At 36.5% G+C, this 14,785-nt stretch overlaps 2 protein-coding genes across 2 annotated transcripts; both read right to left on the reverse strand.

Annotated features, from left to right (window-relative positions):
* Nucleotides 1–928: 928 nt before the first annotated feature.
* Nucleotides 929–1,883, reverse strand: LOC123666860. Its single transcript, XM_045600884.1, has 2 exons — nt 1,634–1,883; nt 929–1,513 (listed from the first exon to the last, which is right to left on the reverse strand). The coding sequence occupies exons 1-2, from the start codon at nt 1,872–1,874 to the stop codon at nt 963–965; spliced, it is 792 nt and encodes a 263-aa protein (XP_045456840.1). The 5' UTR covers nt 1,875–1,883; the 3' UTR covers nt 929–962.
* Nucleotides 1,884–4,267: 2,384 nt separating this feature from the next.
* Nucleotides 4,268–8,923, reverse strand: LOC123667209. Its single transcript, XM_045601167.1, has 5 exons — nt 8,825–8,923; nt 8,653–8,741; nt 7,980–8,104; nt 6,652–6,728; nt 4,268–4,541 (listed from the first exon to the last, which is right to left on the reverse strand). The coding sequence occupies exons 1-5, from the start codon at nt 8,898–8,900 to the stop codon at nt 4,411–4,413; spliced, it is 498 nt and encodes a 165-aa protein (XP_045457123.1). The 5' UTR covers nt 8,901–8,923; the 3' UTR covers nt 4,268–4,410.
* Between the last annotated feature and the right edge of the window lie 5,862 nt (nt 8,924–14,785).

Genomic DNA, 14,785 nt, shown 5'->3' on the forward strand with positions numbered 1-14,785 from the left:
CCCATAATAACAAAGCAACAACCTTAAATCCCGCATTGGAGCAGCGTGGTGGATTAAGCTCTGATCCTTCTCCTACATGGGGAAAGAGGCCTATGCCCAGTAGTGGGACATTACAGGCTGAAACGTAACCTTAAATCCTATCTAATATATCGTAACATTAATCGTCGTGTGTAGTTGTTGTGACAGAAGCTAGTATTTTCATACAGGGCACATGACTGAACTCCACTGCGAACTGGCGGATATATTCCATATTATTAGTAACGATCGCTACCAGGTGTTTATGACAGCAACCGGAACAGACTGCTTAAAGGCCGGCGCCCATTGCCGGCACGGCACGGTGCGTCATAGCAAAGGATTTTAACACTAATTAAGTTATTTTGAACCTTATTTCAATGAGTTTAGAATTTATGTTACTTTATTTTGGTACCACGATGCCGCAACGTGCCGCAGGATGCTGCGGCATGACACGACACGCCACAGAATGCGGCGGCATGACGTGTCTTGCTTTTTCATTCCACGGGATGACGCGGCGCGCCATTGCATCCCGCGAGACGTGTGGGTCACTTTGGGGTCGAGGAATTATGATTGCTAGATAGTTGAAATAAGGTTGAAACTTGTGCAGCATTTCGGTGGGGCGCAGTCCGGTCTGTGCGCGGGGGCAAGGGAGGGAGAAAACACACTGGCGCGCGCCATTTTATGTCTGTCTCTCACAACACTGACTGCGCATGAAAAGTGATTAGCACGTGCGTACGCGATATAATAATATTACTTTCACGTAAAATACGGAAAAATGGATGAAGAAAAGCTTATTAATCTGGTTCGTTCGCATGAGTGTATCTACAATGTGTCCTCCCGTTTCTACATGGATCAACATATGAAAAGGAACGCATGGCTGAAAATTGCAGAAGAAATGAATAAAACCCGTAAGTTATTTTTTACTTATTTATTGTCAAAAACAGAAGCTAACATCTATTAACAATTTTATTTTGCCAGTACACGTTACCAACATTAGAAAAATATTCCGTGAAACAATCTCTTACAACCATCCCTTCGAGATTGTTGAACACTGTATCATTGGTTCTATCGATTGCATTATTAGTATTAGAGCTAAGCGCCTCCATAGAATGACCATCAATGATAAAGTTATGCAAACACGTGCTTGCTAGTATGATGTTGTTAATGTACTTTGGTTGAACTTTTATACCTTTTTGAAATAATTCAAATCTTTCTTGTAACATCCCAAAAGCATTTTCTACAATACGCCGTGCTCTACTTAAGCGATAATTGAATATCCTTTTTTTTTCATCATTTAAAAGATGTGAGGGGTATGGTCTCATAATATTTTCTGTTAGTGGAAAGGCTTCATCGGCGACAAATACGTGGGGTAATTTTTGAGTTGAATGTGGTAAAGCCTTTTCCGGTGGTATGCATAAAAACCCATTACGTAGTTTCGAACCAAATTTAGAGCTTTGGAGTATACCGCCATCGCTATTTCGACCATATGCTCCGACATCTACAATCACAAATTTGTATTTTGCATCCACGACAGCTAATAAAACGATGCTAAAAAACTTCTTGTAGTTGATATACATACTTCCACTGTTATTAGGAGCTCTAATCTTGAAATGCTTACCATCTATTGCCCCAATGCAGTTAGGAAAATTCCAAAATTTATCAAAGTCGGTTGCAATTGACTGCCATTGTTGGCTCGTGGGTTTCGGCAATGCAGTCGACCTTAATACAGTAAATATTGCTTTACAGGTTTCGTGGACTATATTACGCACGGTAGTGAATCCCATACGATAGCTAAAAGCTAAAGACTTAAAAGAAGCTCCTGTAATTAAATACCTGTAACAAAACAAAAAAAAAATCATTAAGCCGGGTCTAGACATGTATTATTTGCACGATCCGATCACCGTATCCGCGTATCATGATCGCATATGTGGACGGGTAAACGCGTCATTACCCGTCCACATATGCGATCATGATCATGATCATTACATACATACATATGCGATCATGATACGCATCGAGGATACGAATACGGTGATCGGATCGTGCAAATGATACATGTCTGGACCCGGCTTTAGTAAACGACTTAAAAGCGTGTGTTATTTGAAATACTTCATTCTTGTTACAGATGAAGAATGCCAGAAGGCGTGGAGCTGCCTTCGTAACAATTATAGAAAAGCCTTAAAAAACAGGGTGTACAAAAGCGGTGACGCTGCCAAAAAGAGACGACCAATTAAATTTGAAAAGGAACTTGAATTTCTGCAAAAGTTTTTTCAAGATAGACCTCAGCTCTCAAATTTAGACTCTTCTTCCGAAGATACACAGCTTTCCGAAGATACGCAGCATATTGAAAATACACAACCTCCCGAAACAGCATCAACTGTTCCTTTTCCTGGAGCACAATCACCTATATCTCCAATGTCGTTTTTATCACAGGCATCAGATTCTAGACCAGTTAGACATGATCGTCAGCGATCATACATGTCATCGGAAGCACAGCATACGGAAACAACAGCAGAAATATTAAAAAAATACATTGAAAACCAAAAAAAGGAACAACATCCTATGGAGATATTTTTTCAGGCAATGGCGGCAACAGCGAAGACTTTGTCACCAAAATTACAAGCTGAAATAAAACGCGATGTTTTACATATTGTTACTGATGCAGAAATAAAGCATTTGGAAAATGTGGAGTTAACTTCAGTTGTGCAGCCAAGTCGTCCTTCAACATCAAGTTCAGGATTCGATATTTCAAATGAATTACATTCATCTCAGCAATACGTACCAACTTCTGTTGCCAGAACCCATAATACAATAATCGAAAGATCAAATCCTTTACACAATTTTTGTTCATTTAGTAAGGCCGAACAACAATATAACACCGAACCAAACTATGGTGCTACACATATAGAATACATACCTACTGCTATATCCAGACGTCATAATAATAATGATATACATGACAATAACTCCAATAGTGAATTGGCGGACTATGAAAATTCATAAAATTTTATAATACTTTCATTTTTGTCATAATGTACTGTAGGTACACAACTGGATTGATGGTCAAGTGCCACCATGTAGCAGTTGTGGTAGATAGCTGATTATAAAAATAAATAATTACTAAATATATCAAGACTTTTAATTTAATATTAGTAAATGCTCCGTGGTGTCACCTGCCGCTCATGAGCGCATGTCTTGCTTCCATGAGCGCGAACACAGAATACCCTTATACAATTACCTTAATGACAAACAGCTATCCACATACCATAACTTAGATTGTAATATATAATAGCTAGAACAAGTTAGCTGGGAAGCTGTATGTATTACGCGTTGGTATATGAATCATTGTAATGTAATATATACTTACCTTAAACATACAGACAATCTCTCGGTAACAGGTATAGGCGATCGAAAATTAGTTTTGTTTTTCTTTATATGCGATTTTAGCAAATGACTTAACTTTTCAAATTTTTCATAGTCCATTCTGTAATAATCATAGAATTTTCGCATGTCGTATCTCAAATCATTAAACAAGTTGCTGAATTCACCATTTGTAGATCTTGTTCTCCATAAATTATGCACCCAGAATTGTCTTTTCGTCAAATTAGCACTTCTTATTTGTCTCTCTTCATCTTCAGCTAGAAGTGCTATTAAAACTAAATCCCAGTCAACCATAACGACACAACCAAAATCGAACACGCGCGGAGCAAAACTGATGGATGCCAGAGTGACTGGGCTTTCAGAAGGATGCCACGGCATGCCACGGAACGCCACGGGATGCCGCAGCACGCCGCGGGATGTTACAGCACGCCGCGGGTTGCCTCTGCACAACCTGCCGTGCCATGCCGTGCCACGCCGTCAGTGGGCGCCGGCCTTTACGTGCTCTCTGAGACACGGTGGGGAGACCCACAAGGTTACCCAGACTGGAAAGAAGTTTTTTTTACAAATACCAATATAATTATGGTAGAATATCTGCTATATCCGCCAACCCGCATTGGAGCAGCGTGGTGGATTAAGCTCTGATCCTTCTCCTACATGGGGAAAGAGGCCTATGCCCAGTAGTGGGATATTACAGGCTGAAGCGTATCTGCTGTAAAATGATAAAGCTTTTTGATAAGTTAAATATACTTTATTTAATAATAATAATAAAAAAACGAGTTGCTTTAGACCACACGACTGAAGTAAAACTTCTATAGCAATAGACCTGCACCGTGTCTTAGATATACGAAACTGGCTGTGAGAGAAAGAAAATGTGTGCTCGCACCTCTCTTGCTCCGTTCGCTTCGCCCGATCACACTTTTCGTAACGCTCTCGTCACCCATACACCAGCGTACTCCCCCAGTCCAGCGTGCGTAAACAAGTTTTACTTCAATAATAAGATAATTAAATACATATTTAATTAGGCGCGTGGTTCTCCTTGTCCGGCCACGAGGGATCGGACGCTGTCTTCACGAGCTCCCAGAGGGCGTCGCTGTTTACTTGCATTTCAAACGGTAATAGAAGTTTTCGGGCTTCGTTCTTCACATCTGGGTACATTTGTTAAGGATATTTTATCGTTCAATAATAATCATATTGAGGACCTTTTTTTACGTGGGAAAATCCATCACGGATGGGTTATGTCAGACTCCTACTGACTAAAAAACCACCACGTGTGAGCAGTCGTCCGTGTGGAAGGGGCGAGATGGGGTCGCGCTAGCATTCGCATCCTGTCATATTGATAGCCTGTCTCACCGGATGTGGGCAAATTTTATCTTGCAAATAAGTTACAAATAGAATTTAACAGCAGGAGGTAGAATAGGCCATTAGGACCTGTATCGCCTCAATTAATAAATTATAACTTTTGGATTCATACTTGCCAATAGAAATATCTCATAAATACAGAGGAATTTAATGGTAAAAAGAGGCCATCCACAAATTGCGTCACACGAATTTCACGATTTTTGGACCCATCCCCTGTCCTTGTCACAGATGGTAACATTTATGAGACCCTCCATACACATATTTTGCAATTTCACACCTCTAATTCTTATACCTAGGGGAGGCTTACGTCCGGCTGTGGACTGTAAAAGGCTGATTATGAAATTCTTACTCACTAAATTTATTGAATTAATTATTTATTTATTTATTTTATCTATAATATAAAAATGAGTCGCTGAATGTGTTGCTAAGCGCAAAACTCGAGAACGGTTGGACCGATTTCGCTAATTCTTTTTTTAAAATATTCCTTGAAGTACGAGAATGGTTCTTACGGAGAGAAACATTCAAAAAAAAAAATTTAAATTTCCTGAAAAAGTCTAAAAACAACACTTTTCTATACTCCCATACAAAAGATTTGTGATAATACTTAAAAGTCAATTTGAACTTTAATACCATACGATAAAGTTTGTGTTAGGCGATACGAAGTTCGCCGGGTCAGCTAGTTCATAAATAAAAACAATATATACCTATATAAATTTGTCAACACTAGCGCCGTCATACTAATTTATTGTCGAATTAATTGTTATCTATTACGATTAATTTGGCTAGGAGGGACGTATAACTCGAGCAGTGAAGGTGAGCGTTGATACGTATCTCAAAGGGGGCCTCCTTAAACCTACACCTGGGTCGCAAGTCCTAGGCACTGCTCTGAGTTACTCCCTCCGCCACACGATAGACACGTGTTTGGTGGACGTTACAATTTCGTTATAATCTTTTTAAGTACTACCTACATAATATTGTAAAGAGTGCGAGTATAACCTACGCCCGCGTCCTGAAAATATAGAAAAGGAGCTTCCAAATAGTCTAAAGACTACAAATTTAAAAAATTATAAAAATATATAATATTATCTTATACTATTAAACGAGCAATTCTTGTATATATATATATATATATATATATATATATATATATATATATAGAATCTGAATCTCGGAAACGGCTCCAACGATTTTCATAAAATTTAGTATTTAGGGGGTTTCGGGGGAGATAAATCTATCTAGCTAGGTTTCATTTTCAGGAAATGTCGTTTTATCCCTGTTTTTAGGAATTGAAAAAAATATCGTTAGAATACGAAGGTAAATTTCGCATAAGTTAATGTAGTTGAAATAGCTCGGTGGGAAATCGGCCGCTCGGGATCAACCGTTAAGATCATGGTTCAAATCCACATGTCCCTGATCAATTATTTTTTCTTTTTCTTTTTCTAATTGCACTCGTTATTTTTAATTTAAATAGACTGTTATTATTTTTTATTATTATGTCGGTAAAATCGAAAAATATTATTCATATTTTATCAATATGTAATTCGTATTTATACTTTATGATTTCCAAAAAACACGATTTACTAAAAATACCGAGCTTAGCTCGGTCACCCGGGTACTAATTATATTAAATTAAAACATCGGTTACCTTTTTTTATTTCCATTCAACTAATAATTGGATATTATATTTTAAAACGTGAACTTACAAAATTTTGGACCCCTTGTCACACTTCGTCGACCTGAACCACCCCCCCCCCCCCCTAACTTTTGACGTAATTTATCGATGGCCCCAAATAATAATACAACCTTTATCCCATAGCCCATCATACATATAAAATTAATGCTACGCACAGACAGATGATCATCAAATTAATAGCGTAATTTCATTTAAAAGGATACATCCTTTAGCGATGTTAGGTGGTGCGCTGAAGTCGAGCCTGATTCCTGTCAATTCTTTCGCCAGTTGATAGCTCTCTCTGAAACATGTATGTTATGTATTAATTAACATAATTATTTGGGGGCATCTATTCAGCAGTATATAGTGTAATTTCGATTGATTTTTTTAAATATATTTTTTGTTTTTATATAACTAGGATGGCACTTGATGGTAAGTGATTACCGTAGCTTATAGACGCCTCATCGCTAGCGCTATGGTCACCTTACTCACCACATTAACACAACACTGCTTGAAAACAGAATTATTTAGCTGTGATATTCTTTATTTTCTTATTTATTTGTGATAGTCTGGGCAAACGCAGTGTGGGACGTCCTCCGGCTCGTTGGACCGACGATCTACGTAAGATTGCCGGTGTAGGCTGGATAAGGATTGCGGAAAACCGGGATGTCTGGCGGGAACTTGGGGAGGCCTATGTCCAGCAGTGGACTGCCATAGGTTGAAGTGATGATGATGATGAGTGATGATATTCTTTAAGACGACCCTGGACGACGCGTTAGCGCAATGATCACAGCACTGGTTAGTGGCTATCGCGCTGGTGGTTGTGGGTTCGATTCATGCACATGACAAACATTTGTATTGGCCATACAGATGTTTTTCGTGGTCTGGGTGTTCGTGCAGTCCTTGTGAGTCTTTTCACTGACTCGGAGAGCACGTTAAGCCGTCGGTACCGGTTGTTATCATGTACACCTGATAGCGATTGTTACTCATGGTATGGAATATATCCGCCAACCCGCATTGGAGCTTGGCGAATTAAGCTCTGATCCTTCTCTTACATGGGGAAAGAGGCCTATACCTAAAAGTGGGATATTACAGGCTGAAGAGACTTTTATAAGACCGAGATACTTGGACAGTCGGGCGCCTCCAGATTTTGAGCACGATATTTCCTGATGTGCCCAACCTCACTTCGGCATTGTAGCTCACGTCAGAGTTGACTGATTTCAGTGTGGTTATTTTAATTGAACTTTTTCTTACGGTTATATTTATGTTTTAACGTAATGTTTGGGAAAAAGCAATTCAGCAGTTTAAAAGTATATGTCTTTTTTCAAAATGATATAAGGCATATTTTGTGTGTTTGGATTCACTAAGCTAGTTTTAATGATACACCTTAATGGTCTGAAAGGAACCCAAATTAGTTTTTCCTTTTGGCATAGGGTTCTTTAATTTTTTTTTAAAGTTCATTGTTATTTTATGAGCAGTATTTAGACATAATATATAGAATATTCTTAATACCTTAAGCTCGTTGACAACCTGTGTATATGATAAAACTTACTTAGCATTGTCTAGCCTATTTTGATCACTGTCTGCGATCGTGAGTCTAGCCTCAAAGGCAGCACACACCCTGTCCAACTCGCTATCCCGACGAGATAGCTCCGACAGCTGCTGTGTTAGTTCATCCTGGAAATATTAAATTCAAGATAAAAAAACGGTGTAGATTGAAGATGGATGACGGTCAGCATGATTTTATTGACTTAGGGCTTAGCAGAAAATATACAGTTTAAAATCTGGACCAGCCGATTTGAGAAAGTTTCAATCTTACAGGAGTTCATAGCTAAATAACACAACTCTCAAGAAGTGTTGTGTTCCTGAGGTGAATAAGGTAGGGAGTCCCTGAGGAGGGTCAGGGGTAGGGGTAGGGTCGGCGATACACTTGTGATGCTTCTGGTGTTGCAGGGGTTCATTAGACTAATGGTAACCGATTAGTCTTAGGTTGACCATGTTTGATTGCCAACCCAGTCATATAAAAAAACATCATTTGGTAATTTGTTGCAAGCTTTTGCGGTGGATTGTGATAGCTTGATGCAACCCTGAAGAATTTTTATTTATTAATACAATCATATTTAATTTCAAAAAAATTGTATTAAAAAATACATTAGTTGTTTTTTTTTTTTTTTTTTTTTCTATTTCTTACCCTAAAGTAAAAATATAAAGAATAATAAACTCACTTTAATCTTTAATTCCTGTGCGAGTTTGTTTTCTAGTTCATTTCTTTTCTTGCAAGCCTTTAACTGTTGCTGCTGTTTGTCTATTTTATCTTAAAAATATAAAAATGCTCGTCAGTTGTGTTTATCAAAAAATAGTCGAATGAAACATTTATATTTAAAAAAAATTGTTTACCATCGACTTTTTTACAGAACGCGTCGAATTCTTCACTGAGTCGCAGGTACCAAGGGTCAGTTACATCCACAGTCATAATTTCAATGTTTGTTAAAGTATTATGGCGATAAACAGTTAATTCCTATTTATATTTTAAATAAAACTTCTAAAAGTTTTCTCGACGTACTGGTTGTTGTTGTTTTAAAATTTATCCCCAATAGGGAAAGGCAAAGGACTATAATCCATACAGCCTAGTCTGAATTTGTAAGTTTCGTTCTGATATATCAAAAGGCCGGAGCCAAGTCTGAAGTAACTTTATTGTTCTTCTGATTCGATGACTGGTAGAGTAAGGCCGAAACCAAGTCTGAAATTTCATATTTTCGTCTACTCTTCTTTGTCTATAAGTGATAGGCGAGGTCGAAACCAAGTCTGTAATAGGCCGAAGCCTGAAATATCAAAATAAAATTTCACATCCGATGAATGAAGGTCCTGATCCTGTTTCAAATATCATTGATAGTATTGCAAATAAATTCAAATATACTAGTATAGTTATCCAAATTAGTCAATAAATCTTGTGTATTGCGCGGGACATTTTTTGGTCCAGAAGTTGATAACAAGTTGGCTATAAATAAGAGGCGTTCCAGATTAAAAGCGGAGCATTCAAAAAATATGTGATCTAAAGACTGTGTAGAGTTGTTGGTGCAATGTGGGCAAACGGGCGATGAGATGATACGCATACGATTCAAATGTGCATTAAATCTGCAATGTCCAAATCTCAAGCGGCATAGTATTGTATAATATTTTCTGCTTCTATGTTGATGCGATTTAGTAAACCAAGGACTTTTTCCAATATCTTGATTTATCTGAGCATACCAAGATCCTTTTCTTAACAAGGTTTGTCGCCAAAGATCACGCCAATCAGATAGGATTTTTGATTTAATAGCAACTAATAGATCAGTGTATGGTACGGCAACATTCTCATCAACAGGGCTGCCGCTGTCACTGTCAACAATTGAACGTGCCAGAAAGTCCACATGTTCATTTCCCCTTACTCCTATATGTGAAGGTGTCCACAATAATTTGATGTTGTAGTTTCTTCTGGATAGTTGATGAAGGAGATGTCTTATTTCTAAAATGATGAAGTTTGTATTAGCACTGAATTGATAATTATCTAAAGCCTTTAGAACGCTCATACTGTCAGTAATGATCAGCCAATATTGATTAGTTTGTTTTTTAATGAATTCTAGGGCAGCAGTAATTGCTAGAGCTTCAGCTGTAAATATTGATATCTCCTTTTTCAATCTGACGCCTTGGCCAAACTTCAGATGAGGTACATAATAGGCCATGGAGACATTTATATCATTTTTTGATCCATCTGTGTAAACTTGTTTGAACTTATCAGAGTATTGTGCTATGAGGTTGTAAACTTCCTGGCGCTCTTTTAGCTTATGGTCAATAATAATATCGATTTGATTAATAAGACAGTCAAACTCCTTTTCGTAACACATCCAATTGCTAGAACTGTGTATTTTGTGTTGGTTATTTAGATTTAACATGAATGAATATTCGAAGAGAATAAATGGGTTATTAGAAGTTAATGGAGCATTTACAGGATATTTACTATGTAAGTAATTAAGCTTTTTAATTAGAGGATGATTACTAATGGAAAACAGTTTTAGCAAAAAACAGTATTTCAAATATTTAAATCTAAGGTGTAAAGGGGAAATGTTGCACTCGACCTGTAACGAATTAATTGGGGTTGTTTTCATGGCGCCAGTGATAAGTCTCAGGCTGTGATTTTGAATAATATTTAATTTGTTAACCAACTTGTCATTAGCAGAAAAACATAGAAATCCATATTCAAAATGACTGCGTACAAGAGATTTATATAGGGTAAGAAGGATTTTTGGATCAGAACCCCAATATGTTTTTGCAAGAGACTTTAAAATATTAAGAGCCTTAAGAGCTCTATCAACTATGTGGTCTACATATTTGTTCCATGATAAGTTATTCATGAATATAACACCTAAAAATTTAACTTCATTTGTGGTAAGAAGAGATATATTATTATAGTTTATTTTAATTCTTTCAGACCCTACTTTATTAAAAACTATGACTTTAGACTTTTCAAAGCTAATGTCCAATGCAAGATAATTAAAATAAGAATTTAATTTAACTAAAGCTTCGTTTAACTTAAGATTTAGGGTAGTTATATTATTACTAGAACAATAGACTACCAAATCATCAGCAAACTGTAAATTGTATATATGAGAGCCTAGAATTAAGTTTAATCTATGTATATAAAGTGTGAAAATCAATGGACTCAAAATGCTACCTTGACATGTACCTTTATGAGAAAGCCTTGGACCAATAAGTCTATTATTATACTTAACAAATACCTTCCTACTGTGCAAAAAATTAAAAATCCATTGTATAACTTTTACAGGTAAACCAATCGCAGCTAATTCCGTGGATAGAATATGATGGTTAACATTATTAAAGGCTCCAACTACATCGAAGAAAACTCCAGCGAGAGCTTGCTTTGATTGTATAGCATTATAAATATCAAGATGTAAGTGAGCAATGCTCTCCCTTGAAGACCTGCCTCTTCTAAAACCAAACTGATTAGAAGGTAAAATATGATTAGACTCTATGAAATGTTCCAATCTTTGTTTTAAAAGTTGTTCAAATATTTTTCCCATGCAAGAAGTCAATGCTATAGGTCTATATGAATCAAAGTTAAACTTGTCCTTGTTGGGTTTTAAGATAGGTACTAAACAATCAACCTTCCAATCCATAGGAATAAGATTATGCTCCCAAAGAAGATTCAGGATATTTAATAAAATTAGTTTAGATTGAGAAGACAGGTGTTTAAGCATTTTATATGAAATGTAGTCAAGGCCAGGTGTAGAGTCTTTTCTGGATGAAATAGCAGAATTTAATTCGACAATGGTAAAAGATTTTATAATAAAATTTTGATTAGGAAGAATATGGCAGAAAGAATTAAGATTAAAGGCTGGCTCTACAGTATCTGGAGTATATTTTTTGAGAAAATCAAAGATCCAAGAATAGTCAGAGTTGTTATGGGAAGGTGGAGAATAGCTTTTGTTAAATTTTCGCATATACGTCCAAATGACTAATATAGGAGTCGATCTGTTAAATTGTTCACAAAGTTTTATCCAACTGTTTCTTCTCTCATTTCTGATAATATATTTTTTGGTGGCTTGTAGTCTTTTAAAATTAATGTAATTAGCCTCAGTGGGATCAGATTTAAAAGTCAAATAAGCGTTTTTGCTATTTAATACGGCTTTGGTGCAATTGAAATTCCACCAAGGAAGAAGTTTTTTTTTTTTATTTAAGTTAGAAGGAGAGCATGAAGATAAAGCTGTATTAACCAAAGAGTGCTTAGAAATAGAAGATGATTTCCACAGTGCTGAGTGTAAAATATCTGTAAATTTTGTGTAGTTATGAAGGGGGTCTTGTGTATCAAGAGAAAATTCAGTGAGCAATAGTTGGACATTTAAATTATAAATGTTCCAATCAACGTTGTTCAGGTTAGGGAAGCAGGGTAGTGAGCTACTATTGGGAATAGGAGTGGCATTGTAATGATTGTTATTAAGTAAAATTTTTGTGATTACAGGAAAGTGGTAGCTGCCTAAGGGATCGTCATGTACTGACCAGTCACACTCTAGAGCCAATGAAGGTGATACTATGGTTAAGTCAAGAGCATTCTGTCTCCATATGTGCGAACCAACAGTGGTCATACTTCCGTCATTAAGTATAACCAAATTATTGTTATTGATAGACTCTAAAATGTCTTTGCCTCGACAATTAGAAGTAGAACAGCCCCAGGCTGAGTTTAGGCCATTAAAATCTCCTGCTAGGAAGATTGGTTCTGGTAAACTTTTAATTAACCTGTCTAGTTTAGATTTAGAAAAAGCAGGATTGCAATTAGTTGGACTGTAAAAGCTTATGATAGTAAGTTCTTTGTTGCTAGAGTATTTTATACGAACAACAACATTTTGAATGGAGTCATCATAAAAAGTATCAATTTTAGAATAAGAAATAGAGCTATGTATTAATATGGCTACGCCATTGTGGGTGTTTCCTGAATCAAGACGAATTACATTGTAATGACGTATCTTAAATTTTTGACAAGGCTTTAACCAAGTCTCACAAATTAACGCAATGTGAATATTTTTGTCCAAAAGGAAATAATTAAAAATATGTTGATTGTGTAGAATACTCTGAGCATTCCATTGCACAATATTTAAAGTATCCATAAAGTACAAATTATTTATTAGTAACCTTTTTTAATGTATCTTGCAGGACATTTTTAATATTTTGGGAAGAGATAGGTATTTCATTATTTTTGTTTAGTGTTATAAGTTTTACTAAAGCTTCTGTAATAGATTTGAGTATTATTTCGGAATTTAAAAGAGATAAGAACTGATCAGTTTTGTTTAATGATGGAAAGTGAGAGCTGTTTAAAACATCAACAAAGCTTTTTTTCTGAAATTTATCTCTGTTAAGCTGGATTTTTTCTTTTTTAACAGGGCATGCAGGGGATATGGCAATGTGATTGCCAGAGCAGTGACAGCAACTGGCTGCAGTATAAGGAGTCTGACAATCTTTAAAATTGTGACCTTCGCCACAAATGCTGCATCTTTGTGAATTTTTACAGAATTTTGCAATATGACCATATCTTAAACACTTTAGACACTGCTTTACTGGCGGGATGTACTGCCGTACTTCGAACCGCCAGCTGTTGAGGTCCACACTATCTGGTAAATTGGGACAGGAAAAGGTTATAGAAATTGTTTTTGTGGGGATTAATTTTATTTCTCCATTTTCTCTTACACGTCGCATAAATCTACGTATAGATATAATATTTTTCGTGCTAGTTAGAGCTGAATATATTTCTTTATTGGATAATTCTATAGGCACATGAGAAATTACCCCAGTGACCTCTGTAGCGGCAGCCGGAAGGGAAGCTTTAAGTTTGTACCCATCAAGATATTTTTTGTTGCCTAAGACCGCGTTAGCAAAAGCAGGTCTATCAAAGATAACTCCAACTTTACTTTTATTAATGCGTTTTAGTTGTTTCACGCCTTTATTATATTTTTTTATGCTATTAGCGAGTGTCATCATGTCTCTTGTTCCGATTGGCTTGTCAGCCTCTGTACTCTCCAGGAATACAATATAGTCAAAATTACCCCCGTTCTCAGGGTAGTGCCGCACGTAATCGGCTACCCGAAACGGGGCATACCTTTCGGCGTCTGTTAGCTCAACAGATTTTATGGACTCGGAGTCGGAGCTCAACGAGTCGTCCTCAGCGTTACCTTCCTCCTTCTTTTTCCTTTTCTTACTTCTCCCCATCTCTTGATTAATTTATAAGTATTTATTTATAAAAAACTCCAGTGAATGAATTATAAAATTAATAAAATATTTTTGAAAAAAAAAGACCGCCTTTTCACTTCAAAGTTCCCGCGCTTTTTTCTCGACGTACTGTTGTTGTTGTTGTTTTAAAATTTATCCCCAATAGGGAAAGGCAAAGGACTATAATCCATACAGCCTAGTCTGAATTTGTAAGTTTCGTTCTGATATATCAAAAGGCCGGAGCCAAGTCTGAAGTAACTTTATTGTTCTTCTGATTCGATGACTGGTAGAGTAAGGCCGAAACCAAGTCTGAAATTTCATATTTTCGTCTACTCTTCTTTGTCTATAAGTGATAGGCGAGGTCGAAACCAAGTCTGTAATAGGCCGAAGCCTGAAATATCAAAATAAAATTTCACATCCGATGAATGAAGGTCCTGATCCTGTTTCAAATATCATTGATAGTATTGCAAATAAATTCAAATATACTAGTATAGTTATCCAAATTAGTCAATAAATCTTGTGTATTGCGCGGGACATTTTTTGGTCCAGAAGTTGATAACAAGTTGGCTATAAATAAGAGGCGTTCCAGATTAAAAGCGGAGC

This window comes from Melitaea cinxia, chromosome 27, assembly GCF_905220565.1.
Source record: "Melitaea cinxia chromosome 27, ilMelCinx1.1, whole genome shotgun sequence".
NCBI lineage: Eukaryota > Metazoa > Arthropoda > Insecta > Lepidoptera > Nymphalidae > Melitaea > Melitaea cinxia.

Coding starts and splice junctions, on each gene's coding strand:
- LOC123666860 (XM_045600884.1), bottom strand. CDS start 1,874: ATGATTTTTTTTTTGTTTTGTTACAGGTATTTAATTACAGGAGCTTCT. Junction 1,514..1,633: donor CTGCATTGGGGCAATAGATG/GTAAGCATTTCA, acceptor TTGTGATTGTAG/ATGTCGGAGCATATGGTCGA.
- LOC123667209 (XM_045601167.1), bottom strand. CDS start 8,900: ATGACTGTGGATGTAACTGACCCTTGGTACCTGCGACTCAGTGAAGAA. Junction 8,742..8,824: donor GTTCTGTAAAAAAGTCGATG/GTAAACAATTTT, acceptor TATATTTTTAAG/ATAAAATAGACAAACAGCAG. Junction 4,542..6,651: donor ACCTAACATCGCTAAAGGAT/GTATCCTTTTAA, acceptor AAATGTACCCAG/ATGTGAAGAACGAAGCCCGA.